Raw genomic sequence first — 24771 nt, forward strand, 5'->3', positions numbered from 1 at the left:
CTGAGACCATCTCCTGCCCAGGCTTCCCTCACTGCCCTGCCCTTCCTGCCTGGCTGACCAAGAACCTATCCTGACAACACAGCCCTCCTATGTGTCACACCATCGAGGAAGCCAGCAGCTGGCTGCACCATTCCAGTGGCCACAGTCCCGGGCAGTTTAGGCTTTTATTCCTCAATTAAATGAGCTGGCTTTCCAATCCCAGCTCTAGCGTCTGTGAGCTCACAGTGTGAGTGCAATGCTAAACACCAGGCCCACTCTGTGCTGCTGTTATCTCAGGCTTTTGAGTCAGGACATCTCAGGGCCAGACCATGACTTCTAGCTCTCCTCCAAAACTATGAATATCCATGTTGGAGATGCGAAAGATGGCCATCCGGCCTCCAGGCGGAGAAAATGCTGACCTGCCTCAACTACACAGAACCTGGTCCAGTCCTACCTAAGGACAGGTGTCTGTCCATAGAGGCCCCTACCCCAACACACATCGCTCACCTGAGCCATCTAGAACCTGATCCAGTCGCGCCTAAGGGCAGGCGTCTGCACCTGAAGGCCCCCACCCCAACACACGCCGCTCACCTGCATGCTCTGCTGGTACTGCATCTGCAGAGAACCTTGAGCAGAGGTGGAAACATCCAGTCCAGATCCTCCCTCCACTCGCTGAGAGATGAAGTTGTTCAAAGACCTCAGGGTGGACAGGACGGTGGTGTTCTCCCCCAGGTCTTCCATGATTACTTCCCTTCTGGAAGAAAACAAGGGAAGGGTCACAGGGAGCCGTCTGATGCGCCATCGCCACTGCCAGCTGCCCGGTCAGAGAGAACCTCTGGGCAGCCCCACTCCGCTACTGCTCTCTCAGAACCCTTAAAATATTCCAGCATCTGTAACCACATTCTTCGGAGTTAACTGAGAGCCTGTACCTCCAGTTTCTCAGAGAGGAAGTGGAGGCATAAAAAGACAATATGCCACCAGGCTGCTGACCATCAAAGTGCTGACCTGCAGACCAGCAGGACAGACAGATGGCTCCAGAGATGTGGTGTTCAGCCGTCAGGTGGCACACTGCCCACATACGCACTCACAAAAGGCCTAGCTTCCAGGAACCGGAAACAAAGCACCCAGCAGCGGCAGTAAGGATGCCAACCACCGCAATGCTACTCACAGGTGAACAACGACATCTCTGCCACTTTCAGCCAGGTACCACGGAGGAAGGTGCCTGGCATTTAGTAAGCACCAAGGCCTCTGGGGCCCATCTCCTCATCTGAGAACTGAGGGCCCCACTTCTCAAGGCTGGGAGGATTACAGGGCCCAAGAGAAGGCTCCAAACGCAGATGGCACAGCTATTGCCACAAAGTTAAACTGTCACTCTGCTTGTAAGTTCACATACGGCATCGCAATCCTCAGAATGGGCAGATGAATCAGGTCTTCTTGAATATTATCTTAGGGGTGAGGCTTCCAGTTACAGAACTGAGATGGGAACGTGGGTCTGTCTGGCTCTAAGGTCGACCGTGCTCCACAGGCCAAGGTTGAAGGCCGAGGACAAGCAGCAGGGAAGAACCCCCATCCCCACAGGGGTGCTAATCCCAGCCTTGCACCAGGCAGCCTACCAGTCAGAAAGGGGGCACGTGTCCCAGCACACTGAACAGCCAAAAGGGGTGGAGTCCTCCAGGTGCATACCGTGTTCCTCTGAGGCAAGCAGCCAGCTCTCACTGATGACCCCTAAGTATCAGATGGAAAACACCTGCCCTCAACCTGCTCCCCACCTCCAAAAAAGTGAAGAAACTTGGTTTGATTCTGAATTTCCCATTTAACAAGAACCTTGACCTTGTGCACTGGGATTCCCTGGTGGATCAGAGGTAAAGAACCCACCTGCCATTGCAGCAGACCCAAATTTGACCCCTGGGTGAGGAAGATCCCCTGGTGGAGGGAATAGCAACCCACTCCAGTATTCTTGCATGGGAAATCCCATGGACAGAGGAGCCTGGTGGGCTCTAGTCCATGGAGTCGCAGAATCAGACATGACTTAGCAACTAAACAACTGGTCTTGTACACGCAGAGCCCTTGTTTTCTGGAGGCTGTCCTTTCCACTCTTGCACAACACAGCTGTTCTCCCTACCTCTCCTTCAGACAAATGGAAAATGAACTGGCAGAGAGACCAGGGAAGAGCACTCGAGTGCTGTGAGCCTGGCAGAGAGACAGGGCCCACGTGGAGCCAGGCGGCAGCACTCTGCTCCAGAAGGCAAATCACTCCGTTTGACCGGGGCCATAACACTTTCCCAGAGTTGGTGATGGACAGGGAGGCCTGGCGTGCTGCAGTCCATGGGTTGCAAAGAGTCAGACACGACTGAGCGACTGAACTGAACTAATACTTTTCGTCCCGTGATGGGAAATTTAGCCAATACACCCTCTTCTCAAGACAGCATCCCCTGTAAGAGCTGATGCACCTTATACGCAAGAATGGACAGAACACACGCATTTTCACCTGCCTGGAACTAAGCCGCTCCGTAAGGCAAGGGGAAAGGTGGCAGCTCAAATGCCATCCTCTGTATCCAGGAGCCTCACCACTGGATGTCAGCTGCTCTGGATGGAACCCTGAGCTGGAGTGCAGAGCACTCTGACTCTCTAGTGCCCTCCACGTCCTGAGGGAACCCACAGACATTACAAGGCTCCTCAGCACCCGCAGCACCACTTCACAGCGCCCCGGGGCACTTTCGCTGGTCTGCTGCGTTCACCGCTCCTCCACCTGCTTTCTCCCAACTGACACGAGAGAGGAAATCCAAGTGCCCGCCCCACTGCCTGCCAGGAGTGCGACTCTGGGCAAGGCGCTTCCCATCTTCCCACCGGGCTCCCCGGGTGGGAAATGAAGTAGTGGCACCCCACGCTGGCCGCTGAGGTTGCAGAGGCGCGGGCGACAGTGCAGTCAACCCGCGAGCAACCGAGGAAGAGCCCCTCCGTCTGCACCGCGCCGTCTCGGGCCGGGGGGCGGGGGGGCTCGCTGAAGCCCATCTCCTCCGAGGCCGCCTCCGCCCCGGCCCTTTCCAGCTCCTCTCAGAGAGGAAGTCTTGCGGGGCCCCGCTCTGGACGCCCAGGCTCAGAGGACAGAGCACGGAGAGCAGAGGCGGCCCGGGCGGACACACTGGGTGCGCCGGTAAAAGCCCGGCGGCCCGGGTCTCAGAGAAGGAAGCGGGCACGCCGAGGGGCGCCGGCTCACAGCCCCCGGAGGAGGCCCGGCGGGCGGCCCCAGCCTCTTCACTGCCCGACTCCCGCCGGCTCTGCTGGGTACCCGCCCCCGGCTCAGCCAGGCCCCCGCCCGGGACCCTGGCCGGTCACCTCAGCGCCTCAGCCTGCTTGCAGCCGTCGCCGCCGCGGCTCAGATCTCCCTCTATTACCGAGCCCGCGTATCGCGAGACGTGCGCTCGCGCTCTCGCGAGATCTGGGCAGGACTGGCCGTGAAACGGCGGGTCGGCGCTCTGACAGGGGCTGCGTCTCCGTCCCACGCCCGGGATGCCGCGGCTCGGAGAACGCTCGGAGCCAAAGGCCGGCCCGCGGGACTCCCTTGGTGCCCCTGTCCGCCGCAGGCCAAGCTTCCACTGGACGGCTGTCTCGCACTGTATTCCGTGGAATAGCACCGCCCAACGGTGGCCTCCTGGGGCCAAACTTCCTTGCAGTCGTGACTAGTCCGCAGCTTTTGCCACTGCGGTGTTTGCTTGAATTAATGAATGCGTTTTTACTTTTCTCTAAAAAAAAGAAAAACAGGAAATACCATGCGACTAAGCTATCTTCCTAGCGCCCTGAGAGCTGTTGGGGTGCGGAGCCGTCGTCTGGGTCCCGTTCTCCAGGGAGCAAGGGCAGGGGGGGGTCAGCCCACAGCCAGCAGGCCCTTCCTGCAATCTCTGCAGCCTGCGTCTACTAACGGGTCTCTCAAGTCCCTTCTTCCTCCTCCACAAACCCGGCGAAGCGCCGGAGGGTCTGCACCGAACTTCCAGAGAGTAAACCATGAATTTGTGTCGCCAGAGGAAAAAGGATGCAGAGGCAAAGAATGTGGTGGTGAGGTAGGACACGGGGCAGTGAAAATAGGATAAAAAAAATTTTATAAGGCTGGCCCGCAGACTACTTCGGGGATCTGGACTACCCTTAGACCCCGTTTCTTCCCCCAGCCATCCTTGGGATGTGTGAACTAAAAATGCTGCCTGCCATATCAGTAAATAAAGAATGCTGCAGCCATCAGCCACTCATGAGGATGAGCTCAGGGTGAAAACAGGTCAGTTGCTCAGTCGTCTCACTCTGACCCCACGGCTGTAGTGGGCCATGTTCCTCTGTCCATGGGATTCTCCAGGCAAGAATACTGGAGTGAGTAGCCATCCCCTTCTCCGGGGAATCTTCCCAACCCAGGGACTGAACATGGGTCTCCTGCATGGCAGGCAGATTCTTTACGGTCTGAGCCACCAGGGAACCCCCAAAATGTAATGCCAGCCACGAAATCATCAGACTCTGCAGCTGCCGCCACCCCACGTCCAACCCCGACAGTGAACCCTGAGGAGACTCAGGGTGAGAAAGCGCAGGACACTGGGCCCAGGTAGCTGAGGTCGCACCAAAGGAACGATTTCAGTGAGCCTAAGACTCCTGTGTCTTTCCACACACAGGAAAGCACGGAATTCTTGGAGACATCTAGTCTTTTGTTTATTAACCAGAAATCTTTTGATGTTCCAAGTACGTGGTCTTTGTTCCAAAAATTCCTATATACTCCAGCTCCTCCTCTACCTCTTCGGGGCAGTCCCTGAGTTACCTGAGATACTATGTCCCAGGCTTAAGTCCCCAGTTTTATCTGCCAAATAAAAATAACTCCCAGCTCTTTAGGTTGTGTGTTTGTTTTCAATAGGCAAGACTTAATCATCATTACAGTCAATACACTCTTAAGGGATGACCACTCCTCCAGAAAATGGTTTCAAAGAAATCAATTTTTTTTTAAAGTATGGAAATTCCAGAAAATATTACACCCTATGCTGTTTTATAACCTTGAGTTCCTGGAAGAGAGTAAAAGGAAATAAACACACCATGTGTCTGCTTGCTTTGGTTATTACCTTTAAGTCTCTGGAGCCTGGCGTGTTATAGAAACATTTCTAGTTTCACACTGTCTGCCCCCCTTCCATAATTCATACCAAATGTCTTCCCTAAGGAGCTCTCACTGCTTGAAGTATTTCCGGATCATTCACCACAGAGATGGAAACAAATCCCCAGACTGAAGGTTCAGATTTTTCTACATTACACTGTATACCCAAAATAACACCTGGAAACCTGGTCGTTTTGCGGCGACGGTGGAAGCCAGTTCCTCCGTAACATACTAACCATGGTGAGAAAATTCCATAAAGGTGTCTGTGTGTTTCTCTGCCTCAGTGTTTTTATGCATCCCAGTCTTTTCATCCTTTTATCTTTGTCTCTTTCTCATGGTAACTCCTCTTCACAAATCGTATTATAGCGATTTTTTAAATCATATATCGTCATATATTGTGAACAATGAATATAGTTTTGTCTTAAAAAAAGGTCCCCCATCTGTCCTGCCTGCTGCATCCTAGATCCAGCTCAGATCTCCCCGGCCACACTTCAGGACAGAGCTCAAGCTACATCTGCAGTGAAGAGCCAGAAACAGGAGAACAAGCGCTCAGTCCTTCACAGACCTCCTGGCTTCCCTCGGTACTGTGTGGCCAGGAGGTACACCTCTGATGATTCTTTCCTGCTGGCCTCGGGCTTTACAGTCCTTGTGTTCTGGAATTCCTCAGTCAGTCTCTTCTGTAACCGATGGCTCTGACTTCCAGCCCAGGTTTTACAAAGGAATGTCCCCCTGGGGTGCAGGACATGTGGAACCATGTCCAGAAGGGACAAGCACAAGCTAATGAGCCTGTCGTGGTCGAGGCTGCGGATCCCCGTGGCGTTGGGTGCCATGTCACTCAGGATCACATCTGCTCTCCCACCAGGAAGCAGCTCTTGGATTTTCCGGAAGGTTCTAGGGTCAGTCACATCAGCAGGGCATAGAAACGTTGCTCCTTCCAGGGGGAATATGTGGAGAAGATCTACCCCAAGCACAAAGCCAACAGGAGCACTGGGGTCTAAGGAAGAAATGGTGAAGGTACTTACTCACTGACATCCCGAAATCATCCCACAAAGTAAATGTAACAAAATAATAAAACAGATAAAGGGGACTTTCTCCAGCAGTCCGGTGGTTAAGTGCGTGCTTCAAATGCAGGGGGCACAGATTCGATCCCTAGTTGGGGAATAAGATCCCGCACGGCACAGACTAAAGAAAAAAAAATAATATATATATATATGTGTGTGTGTAAAAGTCAGGACTGAAAAAAGAACTAATGTGCAAAAATGGGGACACAGAGTTTTCCTCCTAGAAAAACATGTGGTGGGCGGGGAGTGGTGGTCTTCCCTCTACATCTGAGGAAACTGAGGCTGGGAGAGGCAACCTGACTGTCCCAGGGGACAGGCAGACCTGGGGCCACACCCTGGCCTTGACGCTCCACCTCTGACTCCATTTCACTCCCCGAGCCTTGCTCTCTGTTAAAAGGGTTCTTATCTCTGAGGAGTCTTTGATAAACTAAAATAGAGGACACATTATTATATAAAGTGCCTCTGGATTAAATCAACAAATCCATTCTGCAGTTTAATCCAGTTTCTTTCAATGTAGAAACTATTAGAAACAAGTCAAGAAACAGGATAAGTGGACAGCTGCTAAATAAGGTAAAAAAGTGATACCCTGCCCATGTCCGAGTGACACCAGCTGTGAAGCAGAAAGATGTCAGTCTCGCTTCACCTGAAAGGGGGTTTCCTGCTGCAAGGCTGCTGCCCTGGCCTCCACCTCCCAGCCCCTCCCAGCACCACTCCCTACACACCAGGGTGGATCCAAGGAACAGTCACAGACTCAGAGCTCGCTCTGCCTAGTAAAAAGGCTGCTCTGCGGGTGAGGGGCAGGTATTTGATCTTTATCTGAAGATGAGAAATCCAGCTATTCTGCAGGGCGCCTCATTTTTCAAAGGCGGAAACTCGCTGCTTTCAGCCCTGGAGAGTGGGACAGCTCTCCTCCCACTTTGCACACCAGTGCTCGTTCCTTTAACGTCCCATGTACTGTGGCCCCGGGAAGTGCCTTCTAAAAGCAAATGGCTTTGGTTGCATTTTTGCAACTTCTTTTGGGACTAAAAGAACCCAAGCCATTTTATGTACACAGTCTCTGCTTCTCCCACCTCTTCCTACAGGTTAAACTTAGCTGTTTTCCTGCTTCTCCTGAAGAGCAATTAGGGGGGCTGCTGCTGCTGCTAAGTCGCTTCAGTCGTGTCCGACTCTGTGCGACCCCGGAGACGGCAGCCCACCAGGCTCCCCCGTCCCTGGGATTCTCCAGGCAAGAACACTGGAGTGGGCTGCCATTTCCTTCTCCAATGCATGAAAGTGAAAAGTGAAAGTGAAGTCGCTCAGTTGTGTCCGACTCCTAGCGACCCCATGGACTGCAGCCTACCAGGCTCCTCCGTCCATGGGATTTTCCAGGCAAGAGTACTGGAGTGGGGTGCCATTAAAGAACCTCTAAAATCAGTCGTTAGGAAGTCTGTGGGTAGACTCAGTGGCGGGAAAATAATTCATTCATTTGAATGATAAACATTTACTGAGCTTGTAAGACATGTTTTTAAACTGTTCTAAACCCCCTTGAGGCATGCTACCCAGATTAAAGAGACTGAAGACAAAACCCAGGGAGTGGCATGCCTGGTTCAGCAGGTCACTAAAACTCCTGTAGATCTCAATTTTCTCATCAGGAAGATGGGCACACACACCATTCTAAGGTGTATGGGAGAGATCTCTGTGACCTGCCAGAGCAGGTGGTACCCTCAGAAGTTACAGTAGGAAATGCAAGTAACAATCCTTACCGGATTGTTACCTTAGCACTGCTCACCTACAAGACTCAAAGGCGATCTTGATGCCCATGATGAGGAAACTGGCTAAATACCAACAGTATAACCAGTATCTGGGATAGTATGCAGCTGTTTAAATGGATGGTGTCATTTTCTACCTTGTATGGGTAGTCGGTTGATCTATTAGTCAGAGGCAACTTTTTTATATCTATGATCTTAGTTAAAACTCCCAGACACATAAGAGATAAGCACTAAGTCCCTTGAGTTGGGCCAAAGTGGAGTGTCCAGAGCCAGGAGGGCTCCCTGGGCAGCCCCAGGAGCAACTCCAGGAAACCCCAGGTTGATTCAGCTGTCCTGCCAAGGGAGGATGTCAAGGGAGGAAATCACAGAGTGATTTCTTTGCTGAGGAAAGAAACCTGACTTACAGACGGCCATCTGAGTGCGTTGCTGAGGCCGCGCATCAGCAGCACAGGCCTAGGACACAGGCCGTGTCAGCCTAGGCACTTCTGTGGTGTGGTCGCAGGCGTCTTTCACCTTCACTCCCCCTTCATTTTGAAAATGTCCGTGTTGGGTTTGCATCACTCCTACTAAACAAGCACGCAGAAGCGCGTGCTTTCACAGAGCGCCTGCGCTGCTCTGTGTGCCCTGAAGGGCAGCTGGCCTGCGTCTAGACCACAGTGGTCGGGAGGCCCCACCTGTGCCCGCAGCGTTGACTCTCTGCACGGCCACCTGGCTCCACGCGCCAGGGGCAGCCCCACAGTCTAACACCCGGAGGCCAGGCCGTAGGATCTGGTGCCTCTCGTTCATTTCCAGGAGCTTGAAGGCGCTTCGACATCGGTAACTTTCCACCTTCGCAGCTTTCACAAACGGGTCCCTCAAGTGCCGCGTCAGCCACAGGTGCTCAGCGCCAGTCCGGCTCTTGTAGCAACTTCCAGCGGTGTGGAACCTTTGACGCTGAAGGGAAGCCCACACCAGTTTCAAGGACCTGGTGAGGAAAAAGGAGCAAGCAGGTTGGCATCACATAGGCCAGTGGGGCCCCAGGTTCAACCCACACATTTTTAGAGATGGGTCACTATGGCCCAAGTGGGAGAGGCAACTTGACAAGACTACAGCCGGAAAGGTGTTATGGGCTGAACCACATCCCCCCAGAGTCTGCATGTGCGCTTAGTCACATCCAACTCTTTTGAGACCCCGTGGACTGTAGCCCACCAGGCTCCTCTGTCCATGGGAGTTTTCCAGGCAGGAATACTGGAGTGAGCTGTCATTTCCTTCTCCAGGGGATCTTCCCGACCCAGGGATTGAACTCGCATTTCTTATGTCTCCTGCACTGGCAGGCAGGTTCTTTAACCACTACCTTAAATGGTAAATGGGTGGGCTCTATCCAATACTGCTGCTGCTGCTAAGTCACTTCAGTCGTGTCCGACTCTGTGCAACCCCAGAGACGGCAGCCCACCAGGCTCCCCTGTCCCTGGGATTCTCCAGGCAAGAACACTGGAGTGGGTTGCCATTTCCTTCTCCAATGCATCAAAGTGAAAGTGAAGTCGCTCAGTCGTGTCCGACTCCTAGCGACCCCATGGACTGCAGCCCACCAGGCTCCTCCGTCCATGGGATTTTCCAGGCGAGAGGACTGGAGTGGGGTGCCACTGCCTTCTCCAATCCAATACTGGTGTCTTTATTAAGAAGTAATCAAGACGCAGACACACACAGGACAAAGACCACAGGAAGACACAGGGAGAAGACAGTGTCTGTAAGTCAAGGAGAGAGACTTCAGAGACTAATCCTGCTGACAGCTTGATTTCCGTTTTCCAGATTGCAGACACTGAGCCAGTAAATCTCTGCCCTCTCGGCCGCCCATCCTGGGGTGCTTAGTTACAGGAGCCAGAGCAAACTAACCCAGCAAGCCTCTCGTCTGTGGTCATAAGATGCTTTTCTCTCCTGAAGTTATCTTCAGAAGACAATCTCAAAGGGTAATGGTAGTCACTTTGTGTCAACCAAAGTTTTCCCAATACTGGTTGAAAATACTGATAAATTTCATGAAAGGAACATTCTTTCTCACAGGATACGAATTTTCATTGGGCTTTATTTAAGAGATTAAACACACACACACACACACACACAGGACAGGTCCTTTGCTTCCATCGCTTTGGCAGGCAGCACAGGGTCTGACCAACCTGTCACATTTCTTGATAAAATTGAACTTATCTTGTGTATAACTGAGAAGGGCAATTTTCAAGCCTCTTTGGAAAGTGGGGCTTTTAAGTTTATTGAGTGCCATGGGTTATCTACACCTCTCTTTAACTCGCAGAACAACCCTACAAAGTATCTACATTCTTCTGACAAAAAGAAAACAAAAAACTATTATTAGTCCCATGGCTCCCAGGCAGAGTTCCCTCAGCATGAAAACTGTTGACGAGGATCCGGAGACAATACTTGGGAACTGCTGCCTTGAAAAGGCGTGAGGAGCCTAGAAAGCGGGCACGGCGTCCTGGGCGCCGAGTTGACTGCAGCGGTCAGCGCGGGGGTGGAGAGGAGCCGCGCGCCCCGCGGCCGCCTGCTGTGGGCGCGGACCGCCAGCCCCAGCCCACGGCCAGGGTGCAGCCACACGGGGCGCTCGTGTCCCGACGGCGGCTTCAGGCCCGCGGCGCTCTGCGGCCGACACGCCTCCACCAGCAGCGCCCTCCTGCCCCCACCCCCGCCGCCGCTCCTCGGGAGCCCCGGCCGGTCCGAGCACGGACGGTCCGCTCTCGTCACCCCGCCGGGGCTGCGCCGACCCCTTTCCGGGCCAGGACGAGGTAAGCTCTGAGCCCCTTTCCGGACCCGAAAAACGGGGCCGCCGTCTGGCCACTCCGCCTCCCGCACACATGCAGTAGGTGCTCCATTAATTCCCACTGAGCACCAGCCGCCGCGCCCACCGACCTCCCACCTCAGCCACCTCACCGCTCACCCCGCCATGGACGCAGACCCGCTCCGGCAGCCGCCACCGGAAGTACCGGCCTCACTTCCGGCCCGAGGCCACGCCCCCGGAAGCGGCGCGTGGGTTCGAAAGGCGCGCGCAGTGCCCGGGCCTGGGTGAGCCCGGGGGCGAGAGCACAGGTGAGCAGGGGATGCGGCCGCCGCAGATGCGCCTGGGGCCCGCCGAAGGGCAGCTGCGGCCCTTCACGGACGGCCAGATACGGGAGCCCGAGCCTGGCACTCGACGGCGTGTTGTCTAAACCCTAGTCACGGGCCTCAGTGGACCGGTGTTCCCGTTCAGAGGCCACCCGGCTGAGAAAGCGGGCCGCCTGGCCCCTGACGTCACGTGTGCTCTCTGGGGACCCGCCCGACCGTAGTGCCAAGAGCTGTGGCCAACTGTATTTCAACAGCAGGTAGACCGAGGGTTCGGCACTGGCTCTGGTGTTCGATTTTCTTTAGCTTTTCTGAGCTTCAGTTTCCTTGGCGGAAAACGGAGAAGCCAAGTCTCAGCTCACAGGGTTGTTGGGTCTGTTAAGTGGGATACGTTTTGGAAAGTATATGATCGGTGCCTAATAACGGACAGCAGAGATTCCTAATTAATTTAGGAAGTCCGGGCTTTGCGCCTTAACAGGTCAGCAACATCACAAAGACCGCATGTGAAAGAGCGGCTGGACCCAGAGACCCATTTATGCACGAGCTGTCGCCAGCACCGGGACCCAGGCCTCGCTCCCTGTTCTCGGACACCGTGACTTCCCTGGAGCATCCCTGGTCCCGAATCCTGCATCTCGTCCAGTGTGGGCCCCAGACCGGGATGAGGATGGATGGACAGGGAGCACGGTCCTGGACCTCCAGCACGTCTCCAGCAGTGACCAGACGTCCCCTGCAGGGTCTTTCACACACACATTCGGGCAGGAGTGGTGTTCCAGGCCGAGCACCAGGTCCCGGAGCAGCAATGGTTGTGAGCAGAATGTGAACACCTGTCATAGCAGGGGAGGCCGGCCAGGCCTTACTGGGGGCTCTCCAGTGTCAGAGCCGTACATTTCCTGGGAATCTGGGGGTCTGGTACTGCAGAGAGGCAGAAACCAGAACCCAATAGCCAGAAGGCCCCAAAATGAAAAGGCCAAGAGCAAAACCCAGATGCAAGAACCGTTGGGTAAAAAGCATGGTTCATCTCATGCCAGGTGGGCTCAGAGGTGGACGCAGGAGCAAGAACAGCCCTGTGCTAAGGAGAGAGGCAGGGACGACCTGGCCATTGCCTGACCTGCATCAGCCCAGCAGGCAAAGGGTCCAGAGCTGCTGCTGCTGGGTCAGGGGGGCCAGGTCTCCATCTGCCCCAGAAAATCTGCCACATTGGGCAGAGCTGGGATGCTGCCTCTCCCTGCTCTCCAGCACATGTTTCCAGTCCACCCGGCCCCTGGCCACCAAAATGCTCATGCTTCTGTCCACACCCCATCCACACCCAAATCAAGCTGACCCAGCCCCTTGCCTTCCTCACAGAACCCAAGGGCACCATGTGCGCCTCAAGGCTTTATACGCTGGTCCTGGTGCTGCAGCCGCAGCAAGTCCTCCTGGGCATGAAGAAACGCGGCTTCGGGGCCGGCCGGTGGAACGGCTTCGGGGGCAAAGTTCACGAAGGAGAGACCATCGAGGATGGGGCCAAGAGGTAAGGGGAGGAGCCAGCCCGACCGCAGAGCCAGCTTCCACAGGGGACAAGGGTTCAGGTTGTAGAGCTGACCCCTGCCCACCCAGAGCCACGTGACCTGGAGCACAGGCTGAGTCCTTGTGCCTCAGTTTCTTCATCTGCACAGTGGGAATAATAGCAGTATCTGCTACCTCTTGGCTTCCCTGGTAACTCAGTCAGCAAAGAATCTGTCTACAATGCAGGAGACTGCCTACGATACAGGAGACCTGAATTCCATCCCTGGGTCGGGAAGATTCCCTGGAGAAGGAAATGGCAACCCACTCCAATATTCTTGCCTGGAGAATCCCATGGACAGAGGAGCCTGGCGGGCTCAAGTTCATGGGGTCACAAGAGTCATAACACAACTTAGCAACTAAACCACCGTCACAACTACCTCTTGGGACTGTTGTGAGGATTTAGTGAGAAAATAGACGTAAGGACTGAACAGGGCCTGGCACATGGTCCGGGCTGGGCACACCTTGGCTTGCTGCTGTGCGGTGGTGGTTTGGGTGGAAAAGTCAGCTTCCTCTTTCTAGCCAAGGGGCTGGCCAGTCACTCGGCTTCTTCATTGGTTCAGGGGAGCTGATGACAAGCATATCTGGGGCCTTTCACTCACAGTCTCTTCCTCGACACCAAGTACATTCACGTGGGAAAGAACTGAAGCCCAGAGACACAGCAGTGCCCGAGACCACACAGCCTTCCGGACTTTAGCCTCTGCCTTCTTGCCCCTCGGGCTCGTGGGGATAGATTCAACACCCTGTGTCATCCACTGAGCCCACACGGTCTGGCCCAACCCCTCCTTTCCATCCTGCCCCGTGTCAGGACACCCCTGACAAAGGAGTGCGGAGCCCCTGCAGATGGGAGGCAGGACGGGTGGCACGCTCCCATGCCCGAGGCACAGGCTGAGACCGGCCCCACAAGGCCGCACTGCCGTGCACCCGACTCTGCTGTCAGCCCCCCGCCCCCAGGCGGCTCTGGCTTCTTTCCTTGCACACGCGTGTAGCTGCTCCTCAGACCCCATCCCCTGGCTGCCCTGCTCTAACAAGCAGGTCTCGGCAGCCTTGGTGTCTGGTGCCCTGCCCCTTGGGGTCCCGGGTGGGCACCACTTCAGGGTTAACGTGTGCTCCTCACTCACCTGCAGACTCAGGTGGCGTGTGGGGCTGGCTCTGGCTTCTTGTGTGCAGGACACACTTGGGGGGCCGCCAGAGCCCCAAGGAAGATGCATTCTCCTCCTGGGGGGAGGGTTGCTGGCACTTGGGGACCGGCGGCACCTCACAGCCAGGTTCGGGCTCTGGGTGTGGAGCAGGCCTGCCGTCCTGGCCAGTGTTCCCAGAGCTGGTGAGTAGCAGAGTGTGGTGTTCAGAGACCTCCCGCAGGCTGGGCTGGAGGAGGAACAGCAGGCGGGCCCCCAAGCTCCGCAGCGGGCTGGACCACAGGGTCGCGCCCCACCGCCCCGCTCCCACCAGGGGTTTAACGTGTCACTCATCCTGTTCCCCGCCTGCCGTCTGGGGAGCATCCCAGAGATGTGATCAGACACATTAGCAGAACTGGAACAGTGTCATCTCAGCTGCCTGATTATCCAGGCCTGAAATGGAGCCTTGGCTCTGACACCAGGGAGATGACTGATACTTCATAGCCCGCCACGGACTCGGGGAAGATGAACCCAAATGAGTCAAAACAGTGAATCAGTCAGTGACGTTTTTAAAAACGAGCTCCCAGCCTGCTGCCAGAGGTGGGGAGGCCCTGCTGAGTGCTTCTCTTATGTCTAATTGGGGAGCCATTTGCACCCCCACAAGCAAAAACACTCATTTTTTTAGGTCGTGTCTAATTCTGATTGATCATCGCAGTGAATACATTCCAGCTTTCGGGATGTCACTCGGCCGCACTGAAAGGCAGCAGGTGGACCCAGTTCTCCCGGCTTCACGGGGAGGCTAGGGCAGAGTCCAGGCTCAGAAAGGCAACCGTTTAACCCAATGCGCGTTTGATGGACACAGTGCTTTCCCTGACTCCTAGTCGTGGGCACAGGAATTATGCACTGTGTTCCTAACAGAACTCCGAGATCAGAGCTTAAACAGACCTTTTTTTAACCTACAGCTCTAAAAGGTTAGACATAATTAGAACGGTTTTACAGCCACAGAAATAAATTCAGAGCAGTGGGGAAGTGAGAGTCGCTAACAGGAGACACAGGCGCTGAGCTTCACGGCTGCAGGGCTTGTGGGGCCCCCAGAGCCCACAGCAGACCCTCCAAAAAGCTCTGTCCCGGATGGCGAGCAGCAGGCTGGGGGAGGGCTAGCGGCAGGGGGCGTGCCTGAGGATGCGCATCAGGTACCCAGCGGCAGAGAGGCCGGCTGAGTCCCTCCAGATGTGGAACGTCGCTCCGCAGCGTTCTGAGCAGCACAGGTCCCAGATTCGGTTCCGTGTTTGCAGTTTTCCAAGTGGTGCACGAAGGAGAAAGACCCGAAGGGAAGACTCCAGTGCTCACAGGGGTTCTTGCTGGGTGACCAGGCCTCGTGTGTTTGCTAAACTGCCTATGTGGCCTGGGGAAGTGTGAAACAGGCACTCGTGTTTAGGGGGCACCCTCGCTTCCTTGTCAGTCAGCTGGCTTGTGAGCTCAGACGTGGCGATGCCCCCTGGCCCTTCCTCCCAGCACAGGTCGGGGGCGGGGAGAGAAAGGGGTCCTGAGGAGGAGGACACAGCAAGGATGGCCCAAAGCCCATCCCCCGCAATCAAGTTCAGAGGAGGCTCGAGAGCTGGCTGGTCTCTGCGGGAGGGCAGGGGTGTCTCCCCTCCTCTGGGAAGGAGGCGAGGAGCCTGCGGCCTGATGCGGAGCTCTGAGCAGGGCAGGCCAGAGCGAGACCCTTTGGGCAGGTAGGCTTCGGCTCAGGGCCCAGCGGTGCAGGGAGCCGAGCGGGTGGGTGGGGGCTCCTGGCCCTAGTGCGGGCCCCCCGCCCCACGGTACCACCGAGTAGCCACGTAGGGCCAGGCCAGGGCTGGCTGCCACTTGGCGCGCCCAGATGCTCAGCTGGGGGCAGGGGGCGCGTCTGGGCGCCCCAAAACAGCAGCCCCAAACCCGCCCCCTTGGCCACACACGTGCACTCTCCACTCCTCTGTCCGCCCAGCTCCATTCTCTGGTTCCGCGTGGACACGGGCGCCTTGATTTAATTGTCGCTTCCTGTCTGCCCGTCTGTCTGCAGGGAGCTGCAGGAAGAGAGCGGTCTGACCGTGGACGCGCTGCACAAGGTGGGCCAGATCACGTTTGAGTTCGTGGGTGACCCCAAGCTGATGGACGTGCACGTCTTCTGCACAGACAGGGTCCAGGGCACGCCCGTGGAGAGTGACGGTGAGCATCCAGGCCGGGAGAGGCAGGCAGTGAACGGCTGGCTGGGGTGGCCCCTGGCCCCGCCCCTCCCCAAGCGCAGGGGCAGAAACACACCAGGGCCTGAGCCTCCCTCCTCTCCTGCAAAATAAGGAGTCCAGTCCCCTGGATGAAATAACAAAGGATGCCAAGCTCCTCGCACAGTAACTCAGTGAATCCCTCACAGAAAATAAGGCTGAGATCCAGGCTGGCGTCAGTGACTCTGCTTTTTTGTCCCCTGCAGAGATGCGCCCGCAGTGGTTCCAACTGGACCAGATCCCCTTCGGGGACATGTGGCCAGACGACAGTTACTGGTTCCCGCTGCTGCTTCAGAGGAAGAAGTTCCGTGGCTACTTCAGGTTCCAGGGGCAGGACACCATCCTGGACTACACGCTCCACGAGGTGGACGCCGTCTAGGGCAGAGCCAGCTCGCCCCTCAGACCCCGAGACCCCGGCCCGGCCGTGCCCTGGCCTCAGGCCCCCCGCCCCTGGGGCCTCGTCTGTCTGGAGCACAACTGGATGGAAAAGCAAATAAAGTTTTTTCGACAATTCCCGCCAGGCCTCACCGTGACCTGCCCAGTGTGTCCTCGGGAAGCCACCAGACGTGCCGGGCCATGACCTGCATCGCCAGACAGGGATGGGCAGAGACACGGGCCCAGAGGCAAGGGGCCGGCTGACGCGGGAGGCGGCGTGGGTGTGTGCGGGGTCCCGGGGTGCACCAGGGGCCGTCTCCTCCCGCCCCTACTCCCAGGTAAGGGGAGACTGAGCAGCGGTCAGTGCCGGGGCTCGCACCCTATCTCATCTGCCATCAGCTGGCTGCCCTCCCGCCCCCAAGACAGGCTGCTCCCGTCCTGGCTTCAGACCCTGGGGGCCACGGGAGGGTCATCCCCGTCCCACAGACTCACAGCCTGACGCAGCTTTTATAAATACGTTTAATGATAGTTGTTTATGTAAGTTCACTGATAAAAATCTCAGAATGTAGCTCATCTGTAAACAATTCCAGTTAATTGGATGTGGCGGTCATTGATTCCTGCAGCCTCATAAAGTGCTTCATACATAAACCAACTCGCACAAAGCAAGAGAGAAGGCCTCAGACCCAGGGCCGCCCTGAGCCCCAGCGGCCAAGCCCCGTCCACGGCCCAATGGCCCGCGTCCCGTCCACGTCCCCGGCCCCCCTCTGCAGCTTCGCCCAGCGACTAGGCCGTGGCTGAGTCACACTGAGTCTGCCCGACACTGGCCACAGGGGCGTGGCCTGAAGGCACAGCCTGCAGCCGCAGAGGGCTGTGGAGCTCCCACCGGGGCCACGGAACCAGTGTCCTTTAACGGGCCGTGGCCAGGCTCTCCCCGGAGGCAAGGAAAGCCTGGGCAGCAGGAAGGACGCAGAGGGTGTGGGGACCCCGACCTGGGAGCAGCCTCGCCTGCAGCAAACACTGACCAGAAAGCCTGCACCCAGCAGCAGCCCGGGGCGGGGAGCGGGGGCTCCGGGGAAAAGCCGCCTCCGTGCCCAGCTGCCGGCAGGGGGACACAGCCTGCCGCCCTCGCCCCCCAGCCTCCCGACACTGCCTCTCCTGGGGTGAGGACGACACAGGCTAAAAATGCCCCCGACCCCACCCCTGCAGCCCCTGAAGAAGTGTGTGCTCCCGGTGTCCACGTGGGAGCCAGTCCTCCAGGAGGGGTCACCCGGAACAGCATCTCGAGACTGCTGCCAGAACGCCCTGGTGCCCTGTGTGGGGAGACGCCCCCCCCAAACTGTGCCGCTGGCCCAGGACCTCGGGGCCCTTAGCTTGCACCGTGGGCCCTGGGGCAGGGCCTCCACCTCGAGGCAGGGACGGCAGACGCCTGCGGTCACACTCCGCTGCTCCAGTGGACACGGCGCCCGGGGGCCGGCCTGTAGGGCAGCACAGAGCCTCTCAAGGTGGTGGGCACCCGTTTCCACAGCGATCAAAACGCAGACGAGAGCCCACAGAGGAGCGAACGGCACGGCGGCCCCTCCTCGTCTGCTGGGGACTGGCCAGGCCAGCTCAGGAAGGCACACGGGTCCACTGGGGGGCTCAGGCCACGGGCGCAGTTGCCTCGCTGCACCCCCAAGGCTGCTCTGGAGGCACCGGCAGGACCCACGTGTGGCGGGCCCAGGCCAAGGCAGGACACGCAGCGTCCGGGACCAGACATGCGTCAGCTTGTCAGGGATGCCTGCCTGGCCCTGCATGTAGACCTCAGACGGAGGGCAGCCCCCAAACCAGGCACATGTTCCTGGGAGACCCTCAGGAGCTCTACCCTGCAGTCACCCTGCTCCAAGGCCCCTCCGAGCAGAGAGCCGTGAGGGGTGGGGGGCAGGCGGGTTCCAGAGCAGAAACACCCTGCTGGGCTCAGACGCCCGGCTGGAGAGAGCTAGAGGGAGGCTGGAAGGGGAGCCCATTGCTCTGAAGATGAGAAATCAGCAGACACGCCCGCGCCCTACTGCGCGGCCAGCCTCGGCCCGCCCAAGAAGGGACGGCGGCCATCTGAACCTGGACAGACCCACGGCGGAGGCACCAGCTCCCGAGCCTCCAGACACCGCAGTCCCTCCGTCTCCCCCACTCCAGCCCGCGGGCACACACATGCGAGCATGGAGGCAGGCACACGCACGGCAGGGCCACCAGGCTGCTCCTCGGGAAACGTGGGGGAAACCGCTCCAGGGACTGACACGCTCCCAGCACCAGGCTGACGGCCACAGCACGGTCAGGACGGGCAGGGCTGCGGGCCACCACGCACAGCCCGCATGGCCCCGGCCTCGCTCCCCGAGAGGGAGGGGAGCCACAGCTACCCGGCCCCCCCGGCCCCCTGAGCCCCAGCCTGGTCGTAGGCCCCTCCACAGGGGGCTGTAGCCCGACACGCTGGCCCTCGGGGTGGGGGCGGGCACCGACCGAGGGAATCAAACAGGGACACACCGTTCGGAAAGAGGCTTTAGTGAGGGCGCCAAGCTGTCTCTGAGCCCTCCGGGCACTAGTGAGCAGACAGGCCGTCCTGGGGGGGCCTCGGGGGGGCCGGGGCGCCGTGCGGTCCCACGAAGAGGCAGCGCAGCTTGGGCTGCAGGTCGTTCCACACCTTGCTCATCTGCGGGAGGAGAGGGGCGGGCCAGCTGCGGGGGCGGCCAGGGGACACGCAGCACAGACACCCGCGTCCGCAGCCCCAGAGCGGCCGGAGGGCGGACAGTGGGCTTCCCAGCCCTGCCTGCAGTGCCCCACAGGGGCCACGGGGGCTGCTTCCTCCGCCCCTGCACACGAACAGACACGTACAGGACGCCCCGCAGGGACTTTTAAGAAACTTTAGCACTGGGACGCTCCCTCTAACGGCTCTGCAGCGAGGCCGAAACAACGTCCACCAAAGGAACGCAGAAACAAAGCAAGAGCCGGGCGGCCGCGCAGTGGCTCCTAGGCCCTGCAGCGGCCTGAGGGATAGGGCCGTGGGCGCAGGCAGGAGGGGAGCCGTGCAGCGAGGGGGCTCTGAGATGGGCACTGGGGCAGAGCAGCTCAGGGGCTGCCGAGAGCAGGGCGAGGGGGCTCTGAGACAGGCACTGGGCAGAGCGGCGCAGGGGCTACCGAGAGCAGGGCGAGGGGGCTCTGAGATGGGCACTGGGGCAGAGCGGCTCAGGGGCTGCCGAGAGCAGGGCGAGGGGGCTCTGAGACAGGCACTGGGCAGAGCGGCGCAGGGGCTACCGAGAGCAGGGCGAGGGGGCTCTGAGATGGGCACTGGGGCAGAGAGGCTCAGGGGCTGCTGAGAGCAGGGCGGCCCGGGGCACATGCCATGAGTCCAGTCCCCAAGTTTGGAGACGGGGGACCGAGTCACCCCCGAAGGAGAAACGCAGAGCCGTGTCAGGCGACGTGCCCGCCTTCTGCCTGTCACCAGGTGGTCCCCCAGCCACCCAGACCCGCCTGTGAGGTCTAACCACCGTGCAGCTCTGCCCCCGCCCAAGCGCCCTGCTGCTGCCTCAGCCGTACATGCAGTTCCCCAACTGTGCCTGAGGGTGCCCTGGGCACCCCAGCAAACTCCAGGGGCACCAGGAACTATGGGAAACGGGCAAAGGAAGCTCCGCACTGGTCACAGGACACGCGGACCACCGCTGTGAGCCTGCCTGGAGCCAAGAGCTGACAACCGGGACGGGTGGGAAGGGACTTTAGCTTCCGGCTGCTGTGAGCACCACGGTGCTGAGAAAGCCAAGAACCCGCCTCAGACAGCGCAGTCAGGCTGCCTCAGGCTGCAGGGTCCCCTCGCGGCACGGCCCCCGCCCCCACCCCCGACCCCGCAGACCCTCAGCAGGAAGCTGGCGGAGCCCCTCCCGCCCCTCAGAGCGACACCCCACCTCTGCTCTCGTCCCAGCTTCTGTGCCCTCCGCCTCTGACCTTCCCTGGAGCTCCTCCTGAGGCCAGGGACCCCTTCCTCTGCGCCCCGCGTGCCCCGCCCTGCACCCCGTCCCTGCAACCGCGAGGACGGCCTCACGGGTCTCCCCGGCTACCAGGAGACCGGAGAGTCCGGCAAGAGCGGTGTCAAGTCCCGGAACCCAGCCCGCCCACCCGCCCAGGTCACTCGTCAAGGTCAGCTGGGCTGCCGCTTCAGGAAGGAGGGCGCCCGCCGGCCCAGACGGGCAGCTGTGGGGGACCCACCTCCTTGTGCCCTTGGATCTGGGAGTTGACAAAGGCCCCGAGGATGTGGGAGGTGAGCGGCAGGTACACGTGGACCAGCTGCGTCTCCTGGTGCAGGCAGTACAGGGAGAAGTAATTGCGGAGCTCCATGGTCTGGATCACGTTCTCCTGCTGCAGAGCAAAGAGCCCCCTGGTGCCTGGCTCAGCACGCCTGGGAGCGGGTCCCCCATCCTGGGCCGGCCCGAGCCCTGCCTCCGGGTCACAGCGCCCCTGTCACTGGCGCACAGGCGCCAGGGTCCCGGCAGCTCATGGAGCCCCCACAGGACGGCGGGGAGGATGGCGGGCCCGGCCAGCAGGGTGGAGCGGCCCCCGCCAGCCCGCCCCCACGCCGGCAGAGACGCACCTCCACGATGCGGGACTCCAGCTGCTCCACGGACTCGGGCTCGCGGCTCTGCACGGCGGCGCTCATCATCTGCCGCTTCATCAGGCTGTACTTGTGCAGCGCCCGCTGGTGCTTGTGCAGCACGCCCTTCTCGTGCCGCTCGCACAGGTCCTGGGGGTGGGGGGTGGGCAGGGCTCCAGCTGGGGCCTCTCCTCTCGGACAGCCAACCCGCACCCCGCTCTGCACGTTCGGTGGTCGCGGGAGGGACGGCCCGAGCAGCGAGGGGCTCACGGTGCATATCAGCACCACCAGGGCCCCGCGGGGACACGTGAGTGCCGGGCCGGCTCCGGACCGCACACCGTGAACTGACCTTCCCCAGAGAGCCGGCGTGCCTCAAGCAGCAAGACCGGTCAGGCTCCCGAAGGAAGACGCCCCGGCATCTCCCCGGGGCCCCAGGATAACCTAGTCAGAGGCCTTGTGGGAACAGGAGCCGCAGAATCACAGGCTGCAGCTGCAGAGGCCACCCAGCGGCCACCCCAGGATTCCCTTCTAGAACCTTCCCACCAGGGCTGGGGCAGCTCCCTGAGCTCAGCACCAAGGCTTCACAGGGAGCCACCCCGCCACCGAAGGTCAGCAAGCCGCCCTGGCCCTGAGCTGAGATCTGACTTCCTGCAACCTCCACCAGCTAAAAGAGCCGGTGTCCCGCTGCGCTGCGGCAGACCCCCACGTGTTTACGGAGACGACAGTCACACTCACACACACACACACATCGGGGAAGCCTGCCGGGGCCACACCCCCTGGGGGAGCCTGCAGGAGGCCCGTCCACCCTCCACAGCCCTGGCCTCAGGCTCTTGTCCCACCCCACCCCCAGCCACGCCCCTGAAAGGTCACAGCATGTTTTCAAGGCTCTGTGCCCGAGCAAGCAGCCGCGAGACTCACTTTGTAGGACTGCAACAAGTCCAGGAAGAGGTTCAGCTTCTCCACAACGTCGTTCTCCTCCTGTTTGCCCTGGAAAACACGGGTCAGGTGGGCCAACACCGCTCAAGCACACAGCTTGGCCACACGGGTACCCCGCACTCCTGACTGGCAGGGGACACGGGAGAAGGGAGGCTCCTCCCCGGGGTGGCGGGGGTGGCTCCCACACACGGCGTTCACTGCCAAGTCCCGGCTCTGGTCCCGACGCTTTACAAGACCCTAAACCACGAGCACGTGTGCCTTTAAAAAAGCTGTCACTGCGGAAGAAATCCCACCTTGAGTCTCACCTTTCTGGCTGGGACACAGTTATCAGGTCTCCCAGCTGGTCTGGGAAGAATAAAACCGCGACATGTGAAAACGGAATTGAGAACGAGCCCTCCAAGGTCTCCACTCGCACAGCAAGCGGGAAATGGAACCCTGGCCCAGACGGTGGCAGTCCTGACGGGCCACCTGTCCACTTTGGTACAGTTAAAGCTACGTTAATTTTACTCCAACACAGAAACCACCGAAGGCACTGAGGAGCGTTCGGGACGCTGCGCCTGTGCAGACATGACGGCACGTGTGAGGGATCCGAGAACCTCAGAGGCAAACTACAAGCCGCACCCCACCAGAGGCCACACGCCCCGCTCCTCAGGGCAGAAGCTGCATCCATTTCTGGACCAGAGGAGACCCCGGCAACGTCGGAGTCAGGGCTCCCACCTGCTCCGTGCGCCCCCCCAGGTAACCTGTCCGAGAGGGGCCGTGGGCCAGGGCCTGGGCCCCAGCTTCGTTCATACTGACTGAGCTCTCAGACTGAGCTCTCAGTAGAGCGTCGAAGCTGGTCCAGCCCTCTCATTTCTAATCGTGGAGAGAAAGACCTGGGGACCAGTGCTGGGTGAGGTCCCTGCTGAGACTCGGGCCGGCGCAGAGCAGGCTGCAGGAGCGTGCCCCGTCTACACCCAGCCAGCCCTCTGACGCCACGTTCTCGGTTCCCCCTCACACCCAGAGATGGGCCAGCCCAGCGCCAACTCCAGGAGACGCGGACATCGCCCAGCACTCAGCTTCTGAAGGGAACCCACGGGCAGGGCGACCACGGAGAAAGAAAACCCAGGACTTTCCACACCAGGAACGCAGTTAGATTCTGGCTCCAACACTCAGAGCCGTGCAGGCCGCTGAGTGCCCACCTGGAGCCGGAAAACCCCCGGATCTGCCCGTTGCTGACTCACTACTAAGGAGCTTCAGGCTGCTGCCGGGCAGCAAGGCCTCCACACGGACAGCGTTTCAGTGCAATTAAAACCACCCACCAGCGGCCTAAAGCCCATTTTCCCAAGAGCCAGGAAGCACACTCTCACCCCGAAACTCATGTAACAGTTTTATAGACTAAGAGCACCCAGATGCACCTCTCTTTTCCCTCTGACTGCAAATTAATCCCCGGCGACATGATTCTCTGCAGAGTTCTGTTATGCAAGTAACACTGCCTGCAGAGCAGAAGCGTTTCCTGAAGTTAACTGGGCGTCCAGGGTGAGACCCGGGTGGGGCCTCTGGGGTGCTGGGAGCCCGGTTGCTCTGATGAGTTACCAAGTGGCCGAATGCCACCTGCCAGGACAGCAACACAGGAGCTGCCTGTGCACTCTGGGCGCCCTGGCAAGTGCAAGGTTAGGGCTTGAAGGTTACAGCTTCAAGGTCAGGGCAGACCTCACAGTCTCGGCAAAGCCGGCTCTCCAGGGCCAGGACCCACTGTGTCCCCAGAACAGCAGCCCTCAAGGGCGTGAACCTCTCTCGGGACCACCTGGAACAGATGGGGACGTGCAGAGCTACCCGGACAGCCGTGGTGCCTTCACACGGGACTCAGAGCCCTGATGTCCCCCTCAGGAGGAGACGCCCCGTGCACCACGGCACAGGATGTCCCTGGGGACAGCCGCCTCGGGGGGCACATCCACTCACCTGCTGTGCGGCCTTGTCAGCCAGCAGCGCGAACTCCACGGACAGGCCTTTCAGTGCCTGTTTGAGGGACCCCCATGTGCTACTGTTCAGCGAGGCCCAGGAGGGGAGCGGGGTTGTGTCAGACCCTAGAGCACTGAGGGAAGAGGAGACACTCAGGGAAAGAGACACACAGGCCCGAAGCCGGGCGGGCAGCCAACCCAACACCCCACTTCCCGACACCCCACTTCCCGACACCATGCCTCCACCGGGGCGCCCTGCGCATCTCCTAACCAAGACCCCCACTGCTCAAAGAGCAGGCGCCCAGGGCGTCTGTGAAAAAGGTGGGACCTCTGCCCAGCGGGATCTGAACCACATCGGTGAGACCCAGGCTGGAGGTTCGCGGGTTCCGGGGAGAGGCGCGGCGGCGCCACTGGCTGGAGGCCAGGCCCCTCCTCCAGGGCAGTGGGAGCATGACCAGCCCCCGGCGGCCTCTCCCAGATCAGACGGACCTCTTCTCAGGTCTGATCCGGACAACGGAGTGGGGCAGAGGAGAGGGAGCCTACGCTCAGGACCCGACGCTCTGCCCACACACTCTCCAGCCTTTTCCTTTCTTCTGAGTATGATGCCCCATCTCCGCAGCCCTTTCCTTCCTTCTTTGGGGTGCACGGGTCGGAATGAGGGTCATCACAGTAAACGGGCTTGCTCCTCCAAGCCTGCCACCCAAGTCTAAGGCCCCTCCCCACAAAAGCAACCCCACGGAGCCGACCAGGGTCACCTGCCTCAGCTCCTTCCCAAATATGAGAAGGTCGGCGGCGTTGTCGATGGCCCGTGACACCATCCGCTCCGCCCGATCGCGGAGCTTGTGAAAGCTGTTGTAGATGTTTCGAATGAGCTCGCGGCTCATGGCGAACTGGGTCTGGATGTCAGCCGGGAGGAAGTCCTGACGGGGCGGGAGGCAGGGACGGTCGTCACCAGACAGGACAGCCATCCAGGAGATGACCGACGGGAGAAGCAGCAGCTCC

The 24771-nt window shown here is 59.2% G+C and overlaps 4 protein-coding genes across 10 annotated transcripts in view; 1 reads left to right on the forward strand and 3 right to left on the reverse strand.

Annotated features, from left to right (window-relative positions):
• Nucleotides 1–4622, reverse strand: part of MAD1L1 (mitotic arrest deficient 1 like 1) — a 240635-nt gene extending 236013 nt beyond the window's left edge. The window contains exons 1-2 of one of the 3 annotated variants that reach the window (XM_044935777.2): nt 3316–4616; nt 571–733 (exon numbers count right to left, since the gene is read on the reverse strand). In XM_044935777.2, coding sequence (XP_044791712.1) covers nt 571–720 — 150 coding nt within the window. In that variant the 5' untranslated portion in view covers nt 721–733; nt 3316–4616. Of the gene's footprint in view, nt 1–570; nt 734–3315 lie in introns of all 3 variants that reach the window. The other 2 variants (XM_006046003.4, XM_045164259.1) reach the window with 2 other exon arrangements.
• An 18-nt stretch (nt 4623–4640) lies between these two features.
• MRM2 (mitochondrial rRNA methyltransferase 2) lies at nt 4641–10909 on the reverse strand. The gene is made up of 3 exons (XM_006045996.4): nt 10828–10909; nt 8579–8868; nt 4641–6089 (listed from the first exon to the last, which is right to left on the reverse strand). The coding sequence occupies exons 1-3, from the start codon at nt 10833–10835 to the stop codon at nt 5653–5655; spliced, it is 735 nt and encodes a 244-aa protein (XP_006046058.1). The 5' UTR covers nt 10836–10909; the 3' UTR covers nt 4641–5652.
• On the forward strand, nt 10408–16425 carry NUDT1 (nudix hydrolase 1). 4 transcript variants are annotated; one of them, XM_006045998.4, is made up of 4 exons: nt 10408–10675; nt 12333–12498; nt 15711–15856; nt 16116–16425. In XM_006045998.4, the coding sequence occupies exons 2-4, from the start codon at nt 12347–12349 to the stop codon at nt 16286–16288; spliced, it is 471 nt and encodes a 156-aa protein (XP_006046060.2). In that variant the 5' UTR covers nt 10408–10675; nt 12333–12346; the 3' UTR covers nt 16289–16425. The 4 variants fall into 4 exon arrangements, with proteins under 4 accessions (XP_006046060.2, XP_025130872.2, XP_006046059.2 ...); XM_025275087.3 differs by lacking the exon at nt 10408–10675 and adding an exon at nt 10828–10952; XM_006045997.4 differs by lacking the exon at nt 10408–10675 and adding an exon at nt 10843–10976.
• Nucleotides 16426–18800: 2375 nt separating this feature from the next.
• Nucleotides 18801–24771, reverse strand: part of SNX8 (sorting nexin 8) — a 39672-nt gene continuing 33701 nt past the window's right edge. For both annotated transcript variants that reach the window (XM_025275082.3, XM_044935779.2), the window contains exons 6-11: nt 24529–24689; nt 23771–23903; nt 21812–21880; nt 20894–21043; nt 20512–20661; nt 18801–18964 (exon numbers count right to left, since the gene is read on the reverse strand). In XM_025275082.3, the coding sequence (XP_025130867.3) occupies nt 18854–18964; nt 20512–20661; nt 20894–21043; nt 21812–21880; nt 23771–23903; nt 24529–24689 (774 nt within the window). In that variant the 3' untranslated portion in view covers nt 18801–18853. The remainder of the gene's footprint in view (nt 18965–20511; nt 20662–20893; nt 21044–21811; nt 21881–23770; nt 23904–24528; nt 24690–24771) is intronic.

The sequence above is a fragment of the Bubalus bubalis genome, chromosome 24 (genome assembly GCF_019923935.1).
Source record: "Bubalus bubalis isolate 160015118507 breed Murrah chromosome 24, NDDB_SH_1, whole genome shotgun sequence".
NCBI classification, from domain to species: Eukaryota; Metazoa; Chordata; class Mammalia; order Artiodactyla; family Bovidae; genus Bubalus; species Bubalus bubalis.